General features: G+C 53.4%; 9 protein-coding genes across 9 annotated transcripts; 4 read left to right on the plus strand and 5 right to left on the minus strand.

Annotated features, from left to right (window-relative positions):
* Positions 1–500: 500 nt before the first annotated feature.
* On the plus strand, positions 501–1,525 carry AYL99_00876 (hypothetical protein; the record flags this gene model as incomplete). The annotated part of the gene is made up of 2 exons (XM_018832392.1): positions 501–573; positions 633–1,525. The coding sequence occupies 2 exons, from the start codon at positions 501–503 to the stop codon at positions 1,523–1,525; spliced, it is 966 nt and encodes a 321-aa protein (XP_018698271.1).
* Positions 1,526–2,458: 933 nt separating this feature from the next.
* On the minus strand, positions 2,459–3,450 carry AYL99_00877 (septum-promoting GTP-binding protein 1; the record flags this gene model as incomplete). The annotated part of the gene is made up of 3 exons (XM_018832393.1): positions 2,459–2,635; positions 2,703–2,995; positions 3,057–3,450. The coding sequence occupies 3 exons, from the start codon at positions 3,448–3,450 to the stop codon at positions 2,459–2,461; spliced, it is 864 nt and encodes a 287-aa protein (XP_018698272.1).
* Positions 3,451–3,766: 316 nt separating this feature from the next.
* Positions 3,767–4,401, minus strand: AYL99_00878 (hypothetical protein; the record flags this gene model as incomplete). The annotated part of the gene is made up of 2 exons (XM_018832394.1): positions 3,767–4,238; positions 4,304–4,401. The coding sequence occupies 2 exons, from the start codon at positions 4,399–4,401 to the stop codon at positions 3,767–3,769; spliced, it is 570 nt and encodes a 189-aa protein (XP_018698273.1).
* An 889-nt stretch (positions 4,402–5,290) lies between these two features.
* Positions 5,291–7,270, plus strand: AYL99_00879 (hypothetical protein; the record flags this gene model as incomplete). The annotated part of the gene is made up of 1 exon (XM_018832395.1): positions 5,291–7,270. One exon carries the CDS (start codon positions 5,291–5,293, stop codon positions 7,268–7,270), a length of 1,980 nt encoding a protein of 659 aa, XP_018698274.1.
* A 443-nt stretch (positions 7,271–7,713) lies between these two features.
* On the minus strand, positions 7,714–8,550 carry AYL99_00880 (isopentenyl-diphosphate delta-isomerase; the record flags this gene model as incomplete). The annotated part of the gene is made up of 1 exon (XM_018832396.1): positions 7,714–8,550. One exon carries the CDS (start codon positions 8,548–8,550, stop codon positions 7,714–7,716), a length of 837 nt encoding a protein of 278 aa, XP_018698275.1.
* Positions 8,551–9,198: 648 nt separating this feature from the next.
* On the minus strand, positions 9,199–9,564 carry AYL99_00881 (hypothetical protein; the record flags this gene model as incomplete). Its single annotated transcript, XM_018832397.1, has 1 exon — positions 9,199–9,564. The coding sequence occupies one exon, from the start codon at positions 9,562–9,564 to the stop codon at positions 9,199–9,201; it is 366 nt and encodes a 121-aa protein (XP_018698276.1).
* An 860-nt stretch (positions 9,565–10,424) lies between these two features.
* On the minus strand, positions 10,425–14,396 carry AYL99_00882 (hypothetical protein; the record flags this gene model as incomplete). The annotated part of the gene is made up of 3 exons (XM_018832398.1): positions 10,425–12,402; positions 12,488–13,466; positions 13,526–14,396. 3 exons carry the CDS (start codon positions 14,394–14,396, stop codon positions 10,425–10,427), a joined length of 3,828 nt encoding a protein of 1,275 aa, XP_018698277.1.
* A 2,861-nt stretch (positions 14,397–17,257) lies between these two features.
* AYL99_00883 (hypothetical protein) lies at positions 17,258–19,870 on the plus strand (the record flags this gene model as incomplete). The annotated part of the gene is made up of 1 exon (XM_018832399.1): positions 17,258–19,870. One exon carries the CDS (start codon positions 17,258–17,260, stop codon positions 19,868–19,870), a length of 2,613 nt encoding a protein of 870 aa, XP_018698278.1.
* A 1,977-nt stretch (positions 19,871–21,847) lies between these two features.
* On the plus strand, positions 21,848–24,286 carry AYL99_00884 (hypothetical protein; the record flags this gene model as incomplete). The annotated part of the gene is made up of 7 exons (XM_018832400.1): positions 21,848–22,531; positions 22,593–22,720; positions 22,759–22,838; positions 22,890–22,954; positions 23,007–23,151; positions 23,215–23,484; positions 23,577–24,286. 7 exons carry the CDS (start codon positions 21,848–21,850, stop codon positions 24,284–24,286), a joined length of 2,082 nt encoding a protein of 693 aa, XP_018698279.1.
* Positions 24,287–25,076: the final 790 nt, after the last annotated feature.

Consider the following 25,076-nt stretch of genomic DNA (forward strand, 5'->3'; position numbering starts at 1 on the left):
CAAATCTCCTTTCGAGGTCATATTACCATGCGAGAATTAATTTGTCGCCTTGACACATCATAGCTCCTGGCAGTCCCCACAGCCTCGCTCGTTCCTGCATAGACGATCCATGCACGCTACACGACCGAGCCGGAGATAGGCCTGCCCAAACCACCACGCTAAGGATGACACGGCAGCCGAGATCATTTGCAGAGAGGGCATTGGTCAATCTTGCTGCTGTCGCACGCTGACAGGTGGCGCGACGGGTTTAAAGACGTCCATGCATACGTGCTGCATATAGGCACCCACCCACTCACAGTGAACAGTCCAGTGGTTATGTAAGTAAATCATCGTGGGCGGTCGTGGTACCGTGTGTGTGAGAGAGAGACGTGTAGTATAAAGAGACGCAGTATTCTTGAATGTTAAACCACCAGAGTCAGGATTCGGTTCACCAGCAACGACTTCCATACGATTTCACGGTCTCCAACATCGACGGAGTACTCTTCTTCCAGCTGATCGCAATGGCGTTCGGATTTGAGACAACCGGCGACGAAATCGTCAACACCTTCAAAAACCAAGTCAAGGGCAAGACCTGTACGTCCAGATTTTTAGACACGAGAAAAATGAATAGCTGTTTACAGATAGATTTCTAGTCCTGATCACCGGTCCAACTCCAGGAGGAATCGGCGCCGAATCGGCACTCTGCCTCGCGCGGGCGAAGCCCAAACATCTGATTCTTGCGGGTCGCTCGAGCCAGAAGATCCAGCCTCTGCTCGACCAGGTTCGGGAGATTGACGCGAGCGTGAAAACCAGCTTCGTCCCGCTCGACCTCGGGAGCCACAAGTCCGTGCGGCAGGCGGTCGAGCACGTCAAGGCGCTCCTCGCAGGGGACGACAAGATCCACGGCGTGATCCTCAATGCCGCCATCATGGCGTGTCCGTACGGTCTGACGGAAGACGGCGTCGAGACGCAGTTCGGAACAAACCACCTGGGCCACTTTCTCTTCAACAACCTCCTCCTGAAGAACGATCTGGTGCGTTCGCGTATCGTCATCGTCAGCAGCTCAGCGTCCGAACGCGTGGCCGAGTACGCCTTCCAGCCCCTGGGCGATGTGACCTACGACCAGGGCCGGGCATACGATCCGATGCAAGCATACACCTTCTCCAAGGCATGCAGTGTCCTCTACGGGAAGCGGCTCGCGAGGGTGCTCCAGCAGAAATACCCAGGCCTTGCCGTCTTCAGCCTGAACCCGGGCAGCATCCGGACAAATCTCCAGGCCTACTTGGCCGGCGATATACGCAGCAAAGCGATCGAAGCCGCGAAGAGGTATAACCCGGCGTTCAAGATGCCCGAGCCCAAGACCCTGCAGCAGGGCTGCGCCACGCAGCTCCGTGCTGCCCTGGACCCGGCTCTCGCGGCCGACTCCGGCGCCTACCTGGACGACTGCCAGGTGTCGAAAGTGGGTGTTCACGAGGGCCACGAGCAATACATCGACCGAGTCTGGGAGCTCAGTGAGCGGCTTGTCGGAGAAACATTTGAGTTCTAAGTCGTTGTTATCGCCTCGCCCGGTGGCGGGTTGGAATGAGAGATTCTAAAGATTTCGGTGGCTTCGTTCGCCCTCCAAAAGGCGATCCCTTGCCAATATTACGTGCTTGCAGGTGGCATGAGTGAAAAGCTTCAGTCACTTGCACACCAAGATGTGTGGACATGTGGCAGACAGTGAGCACTCCGAATGTGTTTGGATGAAACCCCTTTGCGGCCAAAATGATGGGAACGAGTCAAGTCGAGTCCTTTGAGATAGAGCGTGGCATTCTGTATTTCCACCGCAAAGTTTGATTCATTCAGATTCATTCTGGGGTCTTTGAACTGTTTTGGGGACCACGCGAGCGTGGTCTCTCTGCACTAAACTAATACCTCTTTGAACATCCTCATCGCTCGAAGAAACAAATACTCGTCGCTCCGTCGATCATGGTCCTTCATGCAACTCTTTCCCCAGATGAGTTCTATCGACCACGAAGATCTGCCTTCGTTCCGCTCTGCTTGGGTTCTCCCACCGCAGAGAAATGCAGCCAGAGACCATCCCGAAAAGAGCTGTGGTTGCAAAACATGAACATGACAGCTACGTCCATCAACGCCACTGCTGGAATTTAAGCAGAGATTTCGACACTATGCCCGACACAAGCGAGCGTAAACAGACAGAATACAGGTTTAGAGCGGGGCCGGCCTCATGAAGATGGCAATCCGATGAGGTGCTGACATCCGCCCCAGACAGTCCGAGGGTAGGTGTGGCGTCTGGTTTGGTTTTTGTGGTCGTGTCCGACTCTCCCCATCAATAGATCCCAAGAGCATTGCACGGCCGAGAATCGTTCGTCCGTATCGAACTCGTTTAGTACATGTAAAGAGAGCAAAGGTCTAGCCGCTGCGGCAATGAGCCTTCTTTGGTGCTGGGAGCGAAGTATTAAGGGGAGGGATTGCCACATCAATTGACCGACTGGTACAGCAGCAGTGGTTCGCCGACGTTCTCAATCTCCGGAATCGTGCATTTCAGGTCGAAGGCTTTGGAGAGCACAATCTTGAAGATCTTTTGGACATTGATGCTGTGGCTCGTGCTGCTGAAGATAAGACTCGCCCGCATGGCCTTTGCAAATCTTCGGGCCTATGCAACACATGGATTGTCAGTGTCTCCGAGATGATGATTGTGTCCATGTCGGCGTGCATCTTACCTGGTTGCTGATCTCCTCTTGATCCTCCCGTGGGAAATTAACAAAATGGTCGTACTTTGTACCGATCAAGAAAGGGATGGCAGTCTTGTTAAATCCTCGACCCTGTCTGTACCACTCTTTTATGCTGTTGAGCGTTGACTTCCGCGTCAGGTCGAACATGAAGAGGATGGCCACGGCGTCGTTGCAGACCAGGGGGAGCATGTTGACAAACTCCCGTTGGCCACCGAGGTCCCAAATCGAGAAGGTGATTTCTGTATTGCGTATTGAGATGGTCTTTTCCATGAAGTTGACGCCTGCAGAGACGTTAGCTGACGAACGGGCAGCTAAATCACCAGAGAGGAGGAGGAAGCGCACCCAATGTCTGTATGTAGTCCTCGTCCCAACTGCCCTCGACATATTTGACCATCAAACTTGTCTTCCCTATCTGAGCATCGCCCACCATGCCAACTTTGATGACGACACTGGATTTGCTGGACGGTTGTGGCTGTCTGTTCTCTTGATATTGTGTTTGTTGATGTCCGCCCATTCCAGAACCAGGTCTTGACGTCGGCTGTTGGTAGAGGCTGGGAGAGTTGTATCTCTGATTGGAATCATTGTCCATTGGAGGAGTTGCGGTCACAGTGGAAGCCTGAGATTGATGGCCGCTCTGAATGGCGGCAGTGTCTTCTTGCGGCTGGTCTTGGTCATTGACGATGTGAGGGCTGTAGGCCGAATCGGCGGGGTATTCAGTGGGAGCGGTAGGATCCATGGCGGCAGCGACAGCGAGCGAAGGACGGGTTGAAGGGAATGATGGAAGTTAGCTTCGAAAGCCTGCGGATGAAGCCTTGAATCGACTCATGCAGCGTGGGTGAGCGTCGGTCTGAGGCTGCGGATGTGGTCAAAGGATGAAGTTTTGGTGTTTAGGTAAAGTAGGGTTGACAGCAGCCCTTACATAGCGAATCAACACTCGAGGCACGCTCGACCACGGCCGACGCGTCTACAGACTCCAATCAACGCCGAGAAAGTCTCATCATCAAGCTTCCAGTAGTGAGCGCGTTACAGTGAATATCCATCCCTCTCTCGGGCTAGGTACGGTACAATACATTCGCCGCGGCTGCAGCCCGCCTTTGTCTTGAAGCCTGCGCTTCCGCCCCCAAGAACAAGGCACAAGCGGCAATAATAGCAGTCGAGACTACCCCAAAGATGATTTGGGTCTTGACTCCTGTCTGAACCAACGCCCGTCGTCTCGCGTATTTCGTCACTGTCCGCATGTAGATGCCCAATCCACTCGCCAGACATGCCAGAGAAAGGACCCAGAAAATGATACCGAGCGGGTGGGACAGCCGCTCTTCCAGGGAAGTGGGCTGGCTCTTCAGATGAAAGTTGATGCAGATGGCGACAGCGACCACCGCCATGTAGACGGACAATCGGAGCCAGGATAAAAATGTTCGTTCGTTGGCACAGTGGTCGCGGGCATCAGAGGAAACATTAGAGAATAGAAGAGGCGCATAGAGAGGCTGCAGGAGAAACATTTTGATGGGGTTTCCGGGATGGTTCCTGTGTAATACGTCCATTAGGCCCTTGGATGTCCTCGCCGTCCTCGTGAGCGAGATGACACTTACTCGTCAACATTGATGGTGGCACGGAAGGGATTGTAGAGAATATGCCAGGCATCCTCCACGACGCCAGGAGGGCTGGTGTCGGGGTCGGTGGTATCCATTGTATATTGACGAGGGAACACGAATGTACAAGTTGGAGACACACATGTATGGATGGATATTCTGATTTGAATACTCGGTACAAGGAGATGGTGGTTGGAATCGCAGAGCTCTGGATGGGATGATTCGCGAGGCTCTAAAATGACGCAACCGATCCGGGGGGGGAGGCAGCATTGGGGCTCCTTCTAGGTATTGATTAGTTGAACTTCAAGCCCCGAACGGCTGGTTTTGGGGGTTCTCAGGCCTACGGGGCACTTGGCACCATCCATCGGGATACATCCAGTACCTACATAGGTACTCGGTACTTGAGCACCTGGATATACAGTATACGCTCATCCCTATCCGCCAAAATATTTTCCTACTTTTCGCCATCGATCGACGCCAGCCATGGTAAGGGCAATCGTGCTCGACATGGCAGCCAGAGCCGGGCGAGGATACCTAGTCAGCAAGCCCCGGCCCCTGCCCTCCTCCAACGATAGGCACCGCGGGGCACCAATGACGCCTGAGAAAACGGAGAAAAGCAGCTCCCGGGCACCTGGAAGCGGCTAAGCGCAGGCGAGTGCTGGTACCTGATTTGGTCAGTGCAGCCGATACGCACAGGTGCGGAGAAGCTAGCTATTAGTTAGGCCCTTGGAGCTTTATCTGTCCAGAAGCCAAAACCTCGCCGCCATTTCAACCGTATCTTCTCAACCTTGATCCAACGCGGAAATGAGCATGATTCGTGGTGCCATCGTCGTTCTGCAGCTTGTTTTTGTTGATATATAGTGATCCCAAGGTCCTCATCCATCTGAACATGCCACCCGTTCTGTCTCACGAGATAGTGGAGTAACCTGTGCACCGTCCGAGTCACAACCAGCGAGTATTTCTCTCTCGTCAAGAGGCCTGCCCAACATGGCGACGCCTCCCAAGTATTCCAGCACTCTTGAGCGCGTCTCCAGCGTCACGAATCGAGTCTTCGCCCATTCCCTCCCAGATCCGTCTCCCATCGCCCAGGCCTCACTTGCCCGGGATATAGAGGACGACACAGACGAAGATTCCGCAGGCACAGAGTCCGAGTCAGAAAGCTCTACCCTGCGTCCGTCCACCTCTGCCCCGGGAACGGGAGGATACTCATTTGTCGGATCATACCGCAGACCAAGCTTTGCTGGAGCGGGAAACAGAGCTACTCTCCTTCCGCGGATCGCACCAGAACATGAGCGCCTTTCCCGGGAAGAGAGACAACGGGCAATGGAGGAAGAGCGGTCTCTGTTGAGAGACAACAACATAATCCCACCCAAACATCCTCAAGCCTCGGCCGACCAAGGCGGTCGCAAGAGAAGCATTTTCCACATACCTGGCGGTGACCGCAAAGTCTCTCGAGATGAAGAGGCTGTTCCGGCGGTCGAGATCAACGTGGGCCTTGCAACCGAAGTCTCGCCGCTGCTAGGCGACCCAAACCTGCCCTATGGTGGTCAAGATGACGCCCAGACCATCAATCAGAAGTGGGAGGAAGCTGTGGCAGCAGGCATGATTCACACCACCTGGCAGCGTGAAGCCAAAGTCCTTGCTCGCTACTCCGCGCCCTTGATGGTGACCTTTGTTCTTCAATATTCGCTTACCGTCGCGAGCATTTTCACCGTCGGGCATATTGGCACAGTGGAGCTAGGGGCCGTGAGCCTGGCTTCCATGTCTGCCAACATTACCGGCTATGCCATCTACCAAGGCTTAGCCACGTCTCTTGACACCCTCTGCGCACAAGCCTACGGATCCGGCCGCAAGAAACTTGTCGGCCTGCAAATGCAGCGCATGATCTACTTTTTATGGACCATCACCGTCCCTATCGCCGTTATCTGGCTGCTCGCAGAAAATATCCTCCTTGCTCTGGTCCCTGAGCCTGAGGTGGCCAAGCTGGCAGGGCTGTATCTGAAGGTCGTTCTGCTCGGTGCCCCTGGCTATGCAGCCTTTGAGTCCGGGAAACGCTTCGTCCAGGCACAGGGACTCTTCTCAGCTTCCCTCTATGTCCTCCTCTTCTGCGCCCCTTTCAACGCGTTCATGAACTGGCTGTTCGTATGGAAATTAAAGATGGGATTCGTGGGCGCCCCGATTGCTGTTGCCATCACGGATAACCTGCTCCCGATAGGTCTGTTTATCTACGTCCGTTTCTTCTCCAAGACCGGCATGTCGTGCTGGAATGGATTTACGAAAAAGGCTTTCCATAACTGGGGGCCCATGGTCAAGCTGGCCTTGCCGGGGGTGGTGATGATTGAAGCCGAAGTGCTTGCCTTTGAAATTTTGACCTTTGCGGCCTCGTATTTTGGCACCACGGTCCTCGCCGCACAATCTGTCCTCGCGACCCTCACCTCCCTTACCTTCCAGATTCCCTTCCCGCTCTCTATCGCGGGCTCCACGCGCGTCGCCAACCTCATTGGTGCCACCTTGGCCGACGCCGCAAAAGTGTCGACGCGGGTGACCTTTTCCGCCGCCATCATCGTCGGCATTCTCAACGTGACCCTCCTCTCCGCCCTGAAGGACTACATCCCCCACCTCTTCACCTCCGACCCCGAAGTGGTCCGCATCGTCAGCGACATCCTACCCCTGTGCGCGGCCTTCCAGCTCTTCGACGCTCTGGCCGCCAACTGCAACGGCATCCTCCGCGGCCTCGGCCGGCAAGAATTCGGCGGCTACGTGCAGCTGTTCTGCTACTACGTCTTCGCGATGCCGATCAGCTTCGGCACTGCGTTCGGGGCCGGCTGGGGCCTCTGGGGCCTCTGGACCGGTGTAGCTCTCGCACTGGGCCTGGTGGCGCTGATTGAATTCGTGTATCTGGCCAGGACCGACTGGCAGAGGAGCGTGGACGAGGCGCGGGCGAGGAACCTCGAAGGCGGTCTGTGATTTGGACGGGCGACAGAACTAACCAAAAAGTGATCTTTTGACGACATATATTATATATCCCCAGACATCTCTCTCTCTCTCTCTCTCTGCCTGTTTGTTCCCTCCAGATGATAAGATGATCTTGCCGTACAGGTACGATAGATGCAATGAACATTTAATGAAGATTCAGACTCGGTGTTGACTCTCACGTGCGTGGGCTTGTGCCAATACGAGTGATCTGGAGGAATCAAACTACGTGTTTCAGGGTATCGATCTCAATATGCGTACTTATACACTATTCCCTTTCTTTCCGCTCTGTTTTCCCACGCCGAGAACGCCAGACAGCGAGTTGGTACCATTCTCTGTGATCCTGTATGGCATCGCATTGCGAAACTCCCGTGCGATCAATCCCCGAGGAAAGAGCCTGAGTCCCGCGCGGGACGACCTCCTTGGGCCACATCACTTTACATCCTCCGAATTTGCGTCTCGTCCACCACGTCGGCCAACTTGCCCTGCACAAGCTTGTCCCACCACTGAAACAGCATCCCCTCGCAGATCAGCCGGAACCAGGGTGTGTATTTCAGAGCCTTATCCTCGCCGGTCTGCGTCTCGACGTCCTTGAACATCTGTCTCAGCTCCTCCTGACTGACCCACCGCGTATCTCGCACCTCGTTCTTGTTGATGTCGAGCGTGACGTCAGCCTCGATGAAGAGGATGTAGTCGATCTCGTGCTCGCCCCATTTGCCGTCCGAAGGTGCCAGGTAGTGGATGCGCGACAGGAAGGAGAAGTCCGTGAGGGGCACCTGCGACGACTGGATGCCGAGTTCGTGATTGAGCTTGCGCTGAGCGGCGCGTTTGGCGCCCTCGACGTTGCTGGCCAGCTCGCCGTTCCCGGTCTCCGAAGGGTGCGCCAGTGGGTGTGAGCAGCAGGTGTTCGTCCACATGTCCGGGAACGTAATCTTTTCACTCGCTCTTTGCTGCAGGAGCAGCTTTTTCGTCGTCGGGTCGAATAGAAACACCGAGAAGGCGCGATGGAGGAGTCCCTGGTTGATGTTGGACATCAGATGGCACGCCTTCTTGGAGGCAGAGCCGATGGGCATGTCGTTGTTATCCAGGACGATGCAGACCTCGTCCATGAGACGGATCTGTTCCTCGTCGTAGCCGGCGAGCGTGTCGTCCGAGTTGGTCTCTGACGAACCGTTGGGTGTGGCGTTGGGAGCCATGTCGGCGCCGATCAACCTCGTGTGGACGTCGGGGAAGAGGGTCGTGACATTGTCGCGGGTGATTGTGACCGAAGACATATTGGCAGTGTAGGAGATATTAGAGTACAGAGTCGAGAGTGACAGTGACAGCCTGAGGGAGGCGAGAGTGGGAGAAACGGCGGGGTGGGAAAAATGGGTTTCTCAATGATCTGCTCTAAGGCGGTGAAATGCTAGGAGCGACTAGAAAAATATTGCCACAGGGAAGCACAAAGTCCGTGTCACGTGCCAGGGGTAAATTTCCCGATCGCGGGACAAGATGGACCGAAGTGGGCTGACCACAATCAATTGTCAGTCTACAAACATACATATGCAGACATGTACAGTACAGAGACCACGAATGCACGTTCCCCTTCCTCGACGGCTACACTCCCCTGTCTTGGAGAATATCAAACATAGACCACACCTGACGCTCCTCCTGCTTGAGTCCCTTCGCTCCGCAGACCAAGGTGCCAATGCGAGCTCTGCGGAAACTTTTCTGAGATAAAGAGATGGAAATAGCCAGAACGGTCTTTGTGGGGACCTGTAGGCAATGACTCTGTCACGATTGGGTCGGTCGGTACGGGACAGTGGTGGAGCTGGTACAGACCTGGAGCTCATGTCTCTCTCTTGCAGCTTTGCGGCTCGACGACACGAAAGGCGGTGGCCCAGGCACAATACTTTGTTTACCGGAAACCGCTACCAGCATTGTCAAAGACGTTCACCGCTCAAAATGTCGCTGGTACTGTCGAAGACCTCTTGCGTCCGTTGGAACAGCGGCTGATTCTTTTGCGCCGTGGGTAGACTCCACCATGCGAAGCACGCCATCTCGACTGATTCCTCTGCTTCTGCGGCCGTCTCCATCCCATAAGGTAAATACGACGTCCCTCGCCACACATCTGCTTTGGGGCTCTTCGGCGCGTCCGCCCAATGCTCTCGGAGCCGCGAGGAGAGCCTCCTGCCGGATCTGCGCAGGGAGGCGCCCATCTTCTCGAGGTTGACGAGGATTCGGGCTGTGGTAGCAGTGGTGGATATATCTTGTGATGAGGTTGTGGTGGCGGAAGACGTTGAGGCCATTGTGATCTCTGAGAAAGACACCTGTGAAAAGCTTCTGTGGTGTCAGGTGATGTTGTGATGTATTCAAGGAGGGCGTCGATGATAAGCAGGGAATGATGTGGGAACGGTGAGTGAAGACAACTGTTTCTGTCTTATATGTGGCCTTTTCTTGAATTTCTTCAGAAGGTCCTCGACAATCTGTCTGTCTTACCGAAAGGTCAGGATGATCGGGAACACCGCTAAGGGACAAGGCTGGCTGGTGTGAAGATGGGATTGGCTGATCCAAGGAAAAGTGCTCCCACAGGTCCTCACCCCAAACATGCCATGGTTTTAACCTCTCAGAAAACACGAGAACCGTCTTCGAGGACATCTGGAGAGGGCAAAGATACCAGACAGAAAAGCTCCCAGCTCAGTTGTTGGGAGTTTCGAGCAGGCAACGCACCGAACACATATGTATCTTTGTTCTCCGGCCGCGCCGGAGGATGTCAATCTTTGGCGACGAGTGGTCTTTGACGTATATGCCATGTTCATCCATTCATGCATTGGTCCTAATCTTCGGACGCGTCTATAGCCTGGAGTGACCGGTGCACTGCATTATTCGTAACATGGTATGAGAAGGACCACGGCGTCAGTCCAACTCCGTCCAATGAAAAAGAGACATTTCCAGGTTTACTCCAAGCTCCATGTTCCTCCTCCTGCTTGACCGATAACAAGTACTTGGCCGAGAGGGCCAAAATCGCCCGCCCTGGGTATGTACACAAGCACGTTGGTCCTGAACAAAACGTTACATAACTCCACACTCCTCGCTAAAGCTGAAGGGTTTTGACAAGTCCGGGATTGCCCCGTGTTTAATCTAGTCCTGGTGGGAATCAGTTCGTCATTTAGACACTGACTTCACCTTCGTCCTCGGGGGCATCATGTCCCCCATTTGAAACATGGCTGCTGCCTTCGTCGTCCGTTGTTAACTCCTCTCTGCCGCTGATCTCTTTCTTTTCGTTGTTTTTGATGTCGGCGAGGATCCGTTCGAAGTAGGCTTTCAAGGTCCTTAGCCCGCGCAAGTAGCCGCGATCGATGTCTTTGGGGTGGGCAGGCGGCGCTTGAGCGTTGGGAGGCAGTTCATCCTCGCCCGTGATGCAGTTGGCAAAATCCACAATCTTGATGTCAATTGGTGGAGGCCACTTTTTGCCCTCCTTTTTCTTTTGCTCGGCGATATCAATACCGTTCCTTGCCGCCTCTTCAGCTTCCCGAGACTTGTAGGGCTCGGCATCATATAGCATGAGGAGGGAACTCGCGTAGAATCGGTATCCAGGCAATCTTCGAACCATGCTCTCAAGCTTGGAGAGTTTGTGCAAAATGGTGGGGATGTGCCGTGCAACACTGTCATAGCTAAGACCATCATACAGAAACCTCGTGAGCGCGTCCCTAAACTCCCGCCCAGCCTTCAAATCGCGGCCATAGTATTTGTCTTCGTATGATACCTTTTGAGTTTTTGCATTGAAAGTTTGCATGCCGCATATTCTGACACCTAATTGCTGAGAGGTCGTCGACTTGCACTTGCGGCGCTGAGATTCCATCTTCTTTTTGGTGGCTTCGACCCCAAACTGCCGTGTCCCCATTTTAAGATCAAGGACACAGGGACGACCCATGCCACTGGTGAGGTCCTCCAGTAAGATGAAGAATACTACTCGATCGCCAGAAGCATTGTAGGTTTTTTGCGCCTCTTTTGGATTGGACGGTATCAAGCTCTCCGTGGCTGGTTCTTTGGGTCTGCTGGCAGTGTTCGGGTGGCCACTGGAGATCTTGGTCTCTCCTGCTTGAAATTTGCTCGAGCCGTTAGTTGTTGAATGACTTAGGCGGTGCTTCGTTGCATCTCGTTTCTTCTCCTGGTCCATGCTGAAGACATCTCCGGTGTCAGGACCGAAATCTGTTGTGTAAGCTTCATCTTCGAAATATTCTAGCTCTGGAGTCTGTTTCTCATTTACTGATTGGCGTCGACGTCGCAGGCCCATGCCGGAATGGCGCCTTTTCACATGTTGTCTGTTCTCTGGTCCAGAAGAGTTCGGCACCTCGCTGCCAGCCGTTTTGACTTGTTCGAGATTGTATTTGAGGTCATCAAATGCCGAAGCTGATGAAGAATACACACTAGGGCCGTCGCTGGTCTGCGAGCGTATCTTACTGATAGGAGGCATGTAAGTGGTTTCGTTATGTAATATCGGTGTCTCCAGATGACCTTTTGACTGAATCGAGTCCCTAGTATCTGCATGAGGAAACGAATTTGTAGAGAGATTACTCCTTCGGCGGGGCACATGATTTCCTTTGAGTCGCGGGATGGTACTGTGTGAGGGTATGTGACGACGGAAATATTGGACGGGAGGGGGCCCGAAAACTTCGCGTAGAATCTTGTCCTTCAAGCCCTCGTTGACAGTGGTATGTCCCCAACTGTTGGAATGTTCGGGCATTGATGGTCTGTTCGCAGACTTCTCTGCTTCAAAGACGTCCTGCGCCGGGGCTCCCGGAACATCGAAGTCCTTGCTTCGCCGTCGCCCGTGATTAGGATCGGCACTTTTGGGGCGCTCTGGTAAAGCGAAGTAATTGGAGGGGATGATGTGTTTGTTTTGTTCTAAAATAACCTCAGGAATGCTGCCGATTTGCTGCATCGAGTGGCTGACGATGCGTGGCTGGTCTCCAGACGAAGAACCGATTGGCCTCGAGCCCATCCCCGACGTACTATCCACTTCCTTGGAGCGGTCTTCGTCTTGGCTGGGATTCTCAGCCCTTATATTGTCATCGGGTCTTGCCTCAGAGTTCTGTAGTTGTTTCGGTATCTTGGAGAACGTTACATTCAGTACGCCAATGTATCTATCCACCACGTTAGTGATTTCCATCTCTATTCAATTTATTTGAAGTAGCTAAGGTGCGAATTGGCGGGGAAAGATGGACATACCTGGGAAGGAATTTGAGCATATCCGGATGCCTCTGCTCGATTCGTTCGTAAAATTCGTTCTCCCGATTATTTAGCTGTTTGCAGACCGCGCGACGAGAAAAGCGAAAGATTGTCGAATGCCCTCCCACTTGGTGCTTGTAAGGTTCAAGAACAACCTTGCCCTTCGTCCTCGGCGGCGCTTGTATGTCGGTCGGCCGCCTGGATAGCGTGCTTCGTTGCGTCGGCGTCGTCGACATGTCATCCGCTTGGCTTTGCCGACTGATATCATCACCAGATTCAATTTCCGACTCTGAAGTACTAACAATTGCAGTCGACGGAGCTTCTTCGAGAGGGGACAGAGCTGGCACTTGACGCTCCCCTGCAACTTCGTCCAAAGGGCGATAATTGCCATGAAACATTCTTTTCTCATTCTGAGATACGACTGATATGTCGATGTGTTCTGTACCTCCCAATGCTTCATTTGTTTTGGTGTCGGTGGAGAGAACGATATCCTCCGCCACCCTTGGAGTTTGCCGATTGCTGCTCAGATTGGGTGAAACAATCTCTCCTGGGGATGTGAAGCGCTCAATTTCTTCAGGAGACGGGCCTGGATGAGGGTAGTAAACAGCTGCTGATATATGCTCCTCTTCAGAAGGGTGATGATCCTCTTGTCTGTCCTCGTCAGAGAACGTCTCGGCAGGGGCGGCATCGCGGAGAGTCGTTTTATGGGCTTCCTGTCCGTCATCCAACACTCTCCCGTTCACGTCTGGTTTCTGTGCCAGGTCCTGTTGACGGAAATAAGGGTCGAGGTCAGGTCTGAGCGGAGAAGTAGCCTGGGAACTGCGTATACTCCCTGGGCGAGGGGCGTCTTGAGAAGCGGTGACGGCGGGTTCAACGAATTCCCTTGAAGGTACACTCCATGAGAATTTAGTATCTTGGGTAGCTGGGCTTGTCGGTCGTGAGGAAGACTTTGAGGGTTCTCTGCTGGCACCAACGAGACCTAATTGGTCACCGACAGCAACCCTGGAGACTGCGAGCCAGTTCGTGGATCGAATATACCCATCATATGGCTGGCCTTCCTGCTACGTGCAGTGCCTCCAACTTCGGGGTTCTTCACGGTAGCTTCTATACTTTTGTCCACATGTGCCCTGCCACGACTGACACTCCGCTCTGTGCGAGGGCCCTTCATGACAGTACGCATGGAATTGCCTCTCTCAACCATTGTGTGTTGCCCACTTTCTTGTTCCGCCGAGATGTCGCTTTCTGGGCCTGCTCCACCATACTGATGTTGTCGTGCAATTCCCGTCTCTTGATCTTTCCCCTCCTGGTTCTCTATCTTGCCCAATGTCACATGAAACTTCTTAGTCCATGAGTTCGAATCGGAGGCTATGCGTCGGATCCCATGTATCGTGCCGGTCGAAGGATGGGACGGCGAAAGAGGAGTGTCTACCTCAGTCAAAGAGTCGGATCGTCGAAGCCAGTCCAGCTTCCGTGGGGAATGGGTGCGCGGAGTTTTGCTGGTGTCTGGAGGGGAGATTGGATGGGTAACCATGGTCGACATGTTGAATGGCACTTTCCGCGGTGTAGTGGAAGACGGAGACGCTCTCGCCCCGTCTAAGGGAGTGGAAGCTTCGCTCGGAGGAGATACATAGTGTTCAGCAAAGATACTCTCTCTTTCTGATAGTTGAGGAATGTGCTCGCCCAACGTGGCTGCCCGGTGAAGACTGTAGAGCGGACCTCTGCCATTGTTTGGATTTGTAGAGGAATATGCTCCTTTTGTCCCCCGTGAGATGGGAATGGGCTTGGAGCTGGACGAGGGACTCGGACTGGGAGCAGTGGAAGTAGAGCCTGGTTCATGGCGGAGCAGAGTGTGTCCATTTACCGTCGAGCCTGCGGCGGACGGTCTTCCGGCGGGAGCGCTATTTGACATGGGGAGGACATTGGGCGAGCAGTCTGCGGTCTCAACTGCTCCGTGGATCAATGGAGTCGGCAGGGAAGCGGCCGTGCGTGTAACGACGATTCGCTACGAGTGATCGTGAAGGGGGTGAGAGATGAGAAGCGAGCAGAGGAGCAAACGTCGGGTAGTGCTGAGGACGCCAACGTGCTGCGAACGAGAGTTGGAGCAGGTACAAGAGCCGGAGGAGGCGGTCAATCTCTGGTGGGACAGGACGGAGTCGTCCAGCAGACACGTGGAGGAGCGAGAGGCTGAGTGTCGAGAGAGATGGTGATTCGGTGGGCGAGTAGCGTCGTGTTGTTGTTTGAAGGGTTGGGGAGGGGTGTAGGGGGCGTTGATCTCGATGATAAGTGTAGCGGATGCAGGGTGCCTTGTGGTGCCAATGGCGCGAAGCGGTCAGACGTTGGGTATTGTTCTGTTGTGTTAGTTGTATCTGAGCAGAGAGGTATCTTGGATCATGTCGGAGTCACTTTAGCCCTGTGTATCTGAGATGGAGGTGCGAAGTCGGTAGTGGTGTAGTGGTGGTGGCGGCGGCAACAAACTTCCAGGCGGCTCTCTCCTCCCTTCTCTAGGTGCGCTCTGGAGCGGAGAGGGCTATTGATTGCCTACCCGTTCCCTGCTACTGCTAGACTCGCGCCCAACATCTCGCTTCTCCATTTTTTTCTCCCCTGCCCGATTTTTGTGTGCGACCATGACGTTGAATCATCGTAATGTCCAAGGACTTCCCCGTGCAGGACTGTCCACTCAGAGAATCCAGCATGCGCCCACTTTGTCCCCTTCCCGCCATCCAAATTGTACCTATCTCATCCCCAAACCCATCTCCTGCCAATCTTGCAGACCTCCCATCACGCTTTCTGCCATGGCTGCACGTCCTCCACACCGCGCATTGCTCCCAAAGCCTGCATTAACCCTTTACCCGATCGCCCCAGGGGCTCGCGGCACTTCCTTTGGACATGATTTCCTGCCTCATCGCTTCGACCAATCCTCGTGCGAGGACGTTGCACGTTGTGCTCCCGCGCAGAACCCGCTATGACTGCAGGACTGCGGAAGGAACTCTCCGTCTCCCCCCATCGACGCTTCGTCCACCATCTTGAAGCCACGTCGACCGGTCCGAGACGAGGGCACATTTCCCAACCCTTCGAGCTCGATGGCTGGGGCTTCACGCTCCGCTGTCCACGAATCCGCGTCCCGAACCAGACCATCCAGTCTCCCAAGCTTCGAGCAATACTCCGCTGTGGGCCTGCTGCTCCAGGAAAGACTCGAGTACGCGGTATGGACTTTATCCATCTGTTCTGAGCCCTATAAGACACCGTGGGATGGAACAGCCTTTCAGACAATTCACCATTGACATCCCAGAGATTTCGCATGTGACATTGAAGGAGTCTTCTGTGTAACATATTGTCCCGGTGAGCAAACATCTGCAACAATACCTTCTCTCTTTCAACCTCAAATCAAAATGATCGACCAACAAACCCATCCGAGACATTCCGTGCCCGTTTAATGTGCGTGCGCGCGCAATTCTCAGCATTGACGGCCAGACTCCTGACAAGGGAGCCCTACGCATGCATTACCGAAAGACGAGGTAAAGGTGGTCCTGCACAACAAGTTTTCGGCTCGTCTGGGCCTCTCTCGGCTCCCTCAACTTCTCCGATTTCTTGGGGTCCCTTAGCTCTGGGGATATCTGGAGAGTCGTGGAGTCCATGCACTCGTCAAAGAGCTATTGTCGCAAATGGCAGTATTCTTCGAAGAACGAGGTCCAACCGTGACAACAAGGATGGTATGAAGCCCTTTACTCCGGTTTCGAGTCATCCACCAGCCTCCCAATTGGCAATTGGCTTCGTCACGAACCTTTCCACAACGGTTGTTCAAAACCTTTTCAGGTGACTTCCAGGGAATGGACCAGCGTAAGTCTTGATGTTGAAGTTCTTGACATGACGAGCAATGAGTGCAGGCGACACCATCATATTCACTGACTTTGGCTCGCTAGAGGCAGCATTTGGATTCTAGAGGTCACCAGCTCTCACCCCGCTTATCCCCATCGCCCTGACGGTTGCCGGCACATTTTCTAGTAGTAGGTCCTGTTTGTCTTGGGAAGAAATTCGTGTGGAAGTGTCGGCACTTCCCGTCCGTGTTGGTTTCCGGTACCGACTACTTATTGATAGTTTGGACTTTGGTCTTGTCTCATCGGTAAAGATCAATAAGAATCCGACTACGAGTGCTTCCAGTGTGGTTATCGCCTGGGCTGTTAGACCGATAGGAGTTATTCCAATGATCAGAGACCTCGTTCCTCCCATTGAAGGACTTCTATGGTCGGTTTCGAGAGTTCGAAGTTCTCGCTTGGGCTGTCTACTCTGCCTAACAGACCGGGGCCTCCAGCAGCTTTCGTTCAAGAGGTTAAATAAGACCATCTTTTGTAGCTTTAGTTTTGCAAGGTCGAGCTGTAGTCCTGCACAGCCATGAACTCTTACATACCGTGGATACTTTCATCGCAAGGCTGAGATTTCGAGCCTAGGGCAAAGCCGACCAGCGTTTTCGCGCCTCGCCTTCCGCTGCATCTCGAATTATAGTTGTTGATCTCACCGAGAATACTATATGCGGACAGGCCATAGCGCTAGCAAAATCTCTCCGAAACTCGCCATCTCGCACATTAGAAGAAGTTGCCACAGAGTGGATGAGCGAGCGGGTGGAGCGATATCACGTGCTCACGCGCGTCTTGTGCAGCTTGACGCGCTCGCGGAAGTGCGCGCTGCGAGCACTGACAACGTCACGCAACCCACGAACCACTTGTTGTTTCGTAGCAAACATTCCATGGAGACCAGAATGGTCGTATTGTGGCAATGCCTTTTGAGATAGCAGATTCGGACGCCGAGTCCGATTTCGACTCGCCTGTTAAGAGACCCGCCGTTCACGAGCCTGGAAAAGAAAACCCCCTCCCAAGTCTGGTTTCACTTCCCGTCATCGATCTTGATGAATATCTGGATCCAACTCAAAAGCTCTCATCCTCCATTCCGCACTATCTAAGTGACTTCAATCAGCTGGATGGCTCTACGGACATTACCGTCTCCAGAACAGCCGACTTACAAACCACCACACTCGTGGGAGATATCTTGCCGGGAATGGGAACCAAGAAGAGAGCCCATAGTGCTTTGCAAGATAGTCTCGGCGAGTTACAGCACCATAAACCGACTGAGAACCCGAAAGTAAAGAGGTCAAAAACGTATGGTGCAGCATCCAGACCTCGAACTAGCCAAGATGACAATTTGTTTGCACCATCCCCCGAATGCGCTCTCGAGCCCAGGGATTCAAAATCTATCGATCAGGATCATGGCGCAGCAGATCAGATAGTGACGGACACACGTACTATCCCTGCTCATCTGAGCATGCCAGTCTCGACCGACACAAGCAAGCAAACCGGGGTGTTTCCGCTCCTCGACCGATCCTTGGCTGACTCGACTCACTGCATGACCACCTCAATAGCCTCGATGGGAAAATACCAATCAATTAACATAGACTTCCGGGGCTCGGGTCACGGGCTGGATGTCAATACAAATCCATTTGGACCATTAAGTCAAGTCTCCTTCGTGGAAGAACCCAGTCAAGCGAATCCTGGATACGTCACGGATTTGACCGAGGTTGACGGGGCCAAATCGACTGACAGTGGCGGATATTATCATATGGTCTCTGCTCACGAGCCATGTCAAGACCAATCGCTGCATGTCCTATCACAGTCCTCACCACCAAGACCTCTGGCCATTGATGCTGCTCACACGCGCAAGGACGGAGCTGCATCCTATGCCGACGGAGACGATCGCTTCCATGTACCTGAGATCCCGAACGATATGCCTGATCCAGCCAACGGGGCGGAAAATGTGACACTGTCCATGGAAAAAGCCTCAGGGCCCAAAAAACGAGGCCGTAAAGCGAAAAATTCGAGACTTCCCTCCAAGTCTCCTGCCCCTAGTCTCGATGAGGATCTAAACAATGTAGATTTCTCAGTTCTGGCGAACCCTACCAGAGCTCGACGAGGAACAGTGGAGTCGGAATCTCAAGCATCTCAAATATCTGCGACAAACGCTCCCAGCAAGAAGCGGAAGAGAAGGAAATCGACACAAATCGATGAAGAGGAAGCTGGAGGGGATGCTGCGGAATTGACAATTGTAGAGCACCCAATGGGCGATTTGAATTTGAGCGACGAAGTTATGATTGGGCTGCCCAAAGAAGCGTACAATCCACGCCCTAGCCGCTCTCGCTCTAAAATTATTGTGGAAGACGAGACAGAGCAACAGACCACTGAATCCTCGCCCGTCAAACAGCCAACAAGCGACCTCAATCCTAGTGATGAAGTGTTGATTGGACTACCCAGAGAAGCTTACAAGCCCCGTCCTAGTCGCACGCGATCAAAGAAGTTTGTTGACCAAGATGAGGGTCTTCTTATTCCACGGGGAGCCGATGATGAACACTGCACTCCAGCAAAGGACAATAGCAACGACAATTTAGATCAAGAAACCCCTGTCATACCTGCGGCAAAATCAAGCTCAAAGGAAGGGAGAAAGAGCAAAGTCAAGCGTGCGAAAACCTCAGCTGCGGCCCTGCTCAAAAAGGCCGACCCAATGTTAAGTGATGGTGAAGAAGACGTCGTCTGGATGGACTCGAAACCGGCACCGGTCAAGTTAGACCTACCGCCTGACTTGAAGGCGTTGAAGAAAGATCCCGATGCACCCAAGGGCAAGCAAGAGTATGAATACAGACAGGAGAGCGAGGAGGTCAAAAGTGCTAAGAGCACCAATATCACGATCGAGATTCCCAATCGGTCCGAGGTTAAGGACCATGTAGTGGAGCCTAAGAAGCGCGGCAGGAAGCCAAAGGAAACAGGACCACAGCAACAGGATCACAATACTAATGAAGAAGTGGAAGAAGAGCAAGTATCATGTCCAAAAAGTCGTTCACCGCTAGCCGAGAAGTCCAAGAATATACTCAACGGCGCAGACAAGGATCTGGCCGAGAAAGCCTCGAGACAGGCGCCCACTGTCTCACCGATCACATCTCCCGAGCCAGAGGATGAGAAGCATGCGCAGTCGGAGGAGAACGGCGCCTCATCTGGCGGAGGCAAAAGAAATCAGTCAATCACCACACCCGCAAAGTCAAAGCCTGCTGCACCACCCTCGTCTGCAGAAAAAGGTCCAACAAAGCACTCCCCCATCAACCCGCCGAGTCTTACGAGTTCGGGGAGGAAAGTGATTTACCGAATTGGTCTGTCTCGCAGGCAAAACATTCCAAGCCTCCTCAGGAAGGTGGACAGAGCAAGGCCGCCGCCAAAGAATGTGGTAAGGAAGGAAAAGGAAAGTAAAAAGAAGAAGGATGCAGATGCAGACTATGAGGGAGAGGATGGAGCTGAAAGGCCAGGGGAGATGAGAGGCCCTGATGGAATGCTGATTGAGTGGGAGTTCTAGCCAAGAGGTGCTGGGGGCTGGTGAAGTTGCCCTGCAATCCTTGGGCCTATTCTGAGAGATTGATGTTGATCAGGTTGCTATGATGACGAGGTTCTTCAGGTGCCACGACTGACGATATAATGTTCGGAAATTCGACATGCCACCCTACAGCATGGAAGTACGTGGATTAGCCACGGCGTTCGACCAAAACTAAAAGGCGCAGGTGCTAGATATGTGTACTCCGTACAATTGTATTAGCTCGAGCCTGGTCATAACGTACGTCGATGAGAAGGTAACATTGAGATGCGAAACCATCACATCCTCGCGAGAATCATCGAAAGAGCTGGCGATGGCGTTAGGCTACATACTAGCTTCATCCATCGACTCAGCCAGAAGTCACTTTTCCCATTTACCATACCCGTTACGCTTATTTACGCTGCAGCAATTACAGCCACAATAACGAGTATATCGTTTATATTGCGGGTAGGCCCGTCATAACAAGGCTGTGGCTTTGAGGAGACTTTATATACACCGCCATATACACCTTGAGTGTCGATCTGTCCGGTCTGGCGCTCTTGCAGCTTGCGATAGAGCCAGGCTCGGGGGCATGTGGAGGGGAGAAGATGGTGCAGGGAGTGATTTCTCTCGTCGAAACACAAAAAGCGACTCCGGTCCAGTCTACACCTACTGCGTATATCGAGCGGGCGGGGCCCCACCAAACACCCCATTCTATCTATAAATGGGAGCCCCTCGACCTCCAAAAGAACATGTTTCGTCTCCTTAAGCTCCCACAGGCGATGAATGAGGGAGAGGTCCTGAATATCTCAGTCCACAATGTGCCCTTGTACGGACACTATCAATATCACACGATCTCCTACATTTGGGGAGATTGGTCACATCGACGGAAGATCATGTTGAACGATTGTCCCCATTGCGTCACCCAAACCTCCGTGAAGCCCTATGTGTTCTGGTGAATGGTCAAGTCCACAACCAGATTATAGACCTAAGACCGCACATGCTTTCCGCTTTCACCTTTCACCTCTCAAAGTGACAGCTTGCAGATCCACGATGATTGGCTGTCAAGGCATCGTCCGATGTGCCCTCTATTCCTGTTTCTGACCCGTGCTCGAGGTGGTGATCTTCAACGAGCTTTCCGGAGTCAACAGCATCAAAATGATCTGGGCAATATCCCTTGGCAGGAACTGCCTTGCTCGGAAGCCTGTCTATTCGCAGTGAACCCAACAGACGTCACCGGACTGACTTGCAGGAAACCCCGCAGAGGCTGAACCGGCGTGAGAGGCACCCAGAACACAACCAGGGTTCTAAACTCAGCCAGCCACTGTCTCGCTCTCCCCCTTTGTCCAAGTCAAGCTGAAGTGGAGGCAAGGATGCTTTCCATACTAGGAAGGAAGGGGTAATGAGGAAACTCATTAGATGTCAGAGACTTCTCAGCTCGCCTGCATGTGCAAATTTGTGGCAAGGCCGTCACTCTGTGTCTCGTATATGCATTTGCCCAAAGTTGTCGCGAATTAGGCCTCCAATGAGCTGCTGTCTCTTTCGAATTCGACTGGGCAGCACACCCTTTCAGTTGTCGAGGCGCCCTGTTCGCAACGACCTTTATGCAAGCTATCTCCGACTCAGAGCTGAACATCCTCTCTCCCTCAATGCGGGCGCAACGGTTGGACGTCTGGCATCATCATGTCCGAGACCACGATGTCGGCCTGGCTCGGCGAGGTCTCAGCACCGATCGTGACTGGCTCCCCAAGTGACAATATCGAGGAATACCCGCTCACTGGAATGGATCGCCAGGCTGACAGAGGAAGAAAAGCCATCAAGTTCGGAATGCTTCAGACCAGCATTCACATCATCGAGCAATGAGCGGGGTTCTGTTCCCCCTCGACTGGGAGCTTGTTCATATATGACTTTCATTCTTTTCCAGATTTCGCCCCTCATCCATCGAGCTTGATAGTAACAACTCCGCCAAAGCCCACCACCGATATGGCCCCGATACAAAAGTGGTGGACGGGGATCGTGTGCTTCTTCGATTTTCTGACAAATTCGCCAAACAAGCTTCATTCTCCTGAGAGCACTCCAGATCTCCAGATCCCAGTGCAACCGGTTCAGCCAGAGGCCACAAGATACCCGATCTTCAATCCACCAGATGACCTTGAAGACGCACCTTTCCGATGTGAATATCCCCACTACCCAGAAGAGGAGGGCTGGGTGTCCTGCAACACCAAGACGGACAGGCAATGTTGGCTCAAGAATATCAAGACTGGCCAAAAGTTTGATATCCACACTGACTACGAGAACAACGGCCCCAAGGGTATTGTGAGACATTACTCTCTGGACCTGGAAGAAACCACTTGGAACCCTGATGGCTTTGGCTCTCTACCGGTGCAGATATTCAACAACAGCTTTCCTGGTCCTCGAATTCAAGCTTGCTGGGGTGATCAAGTGCATATCACAATCCACAACAAGTTGGTGGGCAACCACACGGAGGAAAATCCCGGAAATGGCACCACTATTCATTGGCATGGCTTCAGACAGTTGCATACCGGCTACATGGACGGCGTCAATGCAGTCACACAGTGTCCCATCGCTCCTGGTACCAGCTTCACATACGTCTTCAACATCACCCAGTACGGAACTTCGTGGTACCACAGCCACTATTCTTTGCAGGTTTGTCACGTCTCACTCATCCTGGGTTCTCCGGTTCATAAACTGAGCTGTTCTTGGCTAGTATGCCGCCGGTGCTCTGGGGCCACTGACCGTCTATGGGCCGGTGTCCAAAAATTACGACCACCAGTTATATCCCATCATTATGAGCGACTGGCTCCACCGAAGGCACGTATACAACTCTCTTCGATTGTACATCGGCTGTGCCTCTAATGTCGGTGGCTGTCCAGCGTGTACCAGAAGTGGGATGCTTCCATCCAACAAAAGGGGACACAGATATTCGTTGACAATATCCTGCAAAACGGCATCGGTAAGTCAACAACCCAGGGAGGGAATCGCCAGGCTAAGTGAGACTTTGTAGGTCACTGGCCGCCTGCCGTTGAGGCGTCCCATAAGCCCAAATTCAATGAGGTCTTCTTCCAGAAGGTACAGCTTCCCCCCTTTGGTGGTCACCGACGTCACTCTGATGCAGAAATAGGGTGTGAAATACCTGATGAGGCTCATCAATGGTGCCGCCGACACGACTTTTGTATTCTCCATCGACGACCATAAATTCTGGGTTGTTTCCACCGACTTTGTTGCGATCGAGCCATATTATACCGACCACATCGTGGTCGGGATAGGTGAGCTTCAAGAAATTGAACATACTGAGTTGTTCCCATAAATCTGACACAACCCGCCTCTAGGACAACGATACAATATCATCGTCGATGCAAACCCGGAAAGGTACACCAGCGACCATAGCTACTGGATCCGAACCACTCCCGCGACGAACTGCAGTTCTTTCGACCCGAATGGTATCCAACCCGATGAGCGTACCGGGATTGTTCGATACACCCTGAGTGACGAGCTGCCTAGCACTTTGAGACATCCATTTAAACCCACCTGTGCGGACGAGACTTACTATAGGAACATCACTCCCATCGTTCCTTGGACGGTCAGCACTTCGCGAAAAGGTGAGAAAGGAATGCCCACGATGCAGATCATACAAGCGGGCCCTATCCCGTCTCTAGCATGAAGAATTGCACGCTGACGATCTCGAGAGCAGAGGTGGACCCGCTCTATCTCACCATACAGCGCATGACGGGCTATCCGTACTGGCCATGCGACAAGACAGTCAATAGATTCGAGCTCGTGCCTAACCACCCGATGTGGCTCAACTTCAGCGGGCCGACGCTCTGGAACCTGGACCAGAACTTCACCCAGAAGGGCTGGCTGGCCGTGGTCGACACCAACGACACCAAGGCAGAAGAGTGGGTGCAGCTGACCATCATCTCTGGGAGCAAGAAGTCCTCGGCGCCGCTGCTGCCGCACCCGGTGCCCAAGGTCCCCGGCGTCTACGTGCCCGGAGAGCACCCGATCCACCTGCACGGGCACGACTTCGCAGTGCTGGACCAATGCGTGCCGGACGACAGGACGGCGTGCGATGTGTCCCAAGCCAACCTGACCCTGGTCAACCCGCCGCGCCGCGATGTCGCCTTCCTCCCCGACGAGGGCTACCTGATCATCGCCTTCCGGGCCGACAACCCGGGCGTCTGGATCATGCACTGCCACATCGCGTTCCACGCCTCGTCCGGCCTGGCCGTGCAGATCATGGAGAACCGCAAGGAGATCCACTTCCCGCACCCCTGGGAGGAGCGCTTCGCCCACATGTGTAAGACGTGGGACGACTGGAACCCGCGCATCCACGACCCGTCCGATCCGTGTGGCTACCTCGATCCCGACGAGGAGCCCCTTCAGTCCGACTCGGGCATCTAGGCCTGGCTCGTTTTATGATCATGGAGGACGAGAAGATCGGGGTCAGGTACAACTGGATAATAGTCCTCGAGTACTGGATTGGCGGCAAGTGGTCCTGCAGGATCTTGGAGCTTTTGCCGTGCTTGCTGCGATGGATCGGTCAAATTCGCCGAGCTCAATGGAGCTCACCCAGGAGTTTGCGCCTAGGAAGATGAGCTTGCCAGTGTCACTGAGGTGGACGAGGTGAGAGTACAATGGCGAGTCAAGGCCGCGATTGGAGGGCCCAAGAGAGGGTCTGTAATGCGTTGTTGATATTTGGTAGGACTGTGTTGTTGGTTCTCCAATGAGTGTATCGCTCACGCAGCTGCCGGCCTCACTTGGTAGAGCTGCTGTATCTACCGTGCTTTCAATGGTGACAAGTTTGTGGGTTTCAGCTTTTTCTTGTTTCGACCTATTGTCTTGGGGGACCATCCTTTTCTCAAGTCCCCCGTCAGACAGGAAGCGAGTATACCGTTTGAGACACTCACACTGATGACAGTATGATGGCAACTCCGCCAAGTGAGCATACGAATGTGAGACTTGTGCTCATGAAGATGATGTAGAAAAGCGGCCGTTCGAGCGTCGTATGCGCTGGGGACTTGCTCACGACAAAGGCGTGTTGAACGTCATCCCTAGTGGGGTATTTTCTACCGTTGCCGAACTTGTCGATAATACATGGTGACGAGTTGGCCGTATTACTGCTTGTAGCGAAAACAGATTTAGCAGGCAACTTCGTCAAAAAAGCCGCCGATTTGATTGGTGCGGAAGACTC

This window comes from Fonsecaea erecta (assembly GCF_001651985.1).
Source record: "Fonsecaea erecta strain CBS 125763 chromosome Unknown Scaff1, whole genome shotgun sequence".
Lineage (NCBI taxonomy): Eukaryota > Fungi > Ascomycota > Eurotiomycetes > Chaetothyriales > Herpotrichiellaceae > Fonsecaea > Fonsecaea erecta.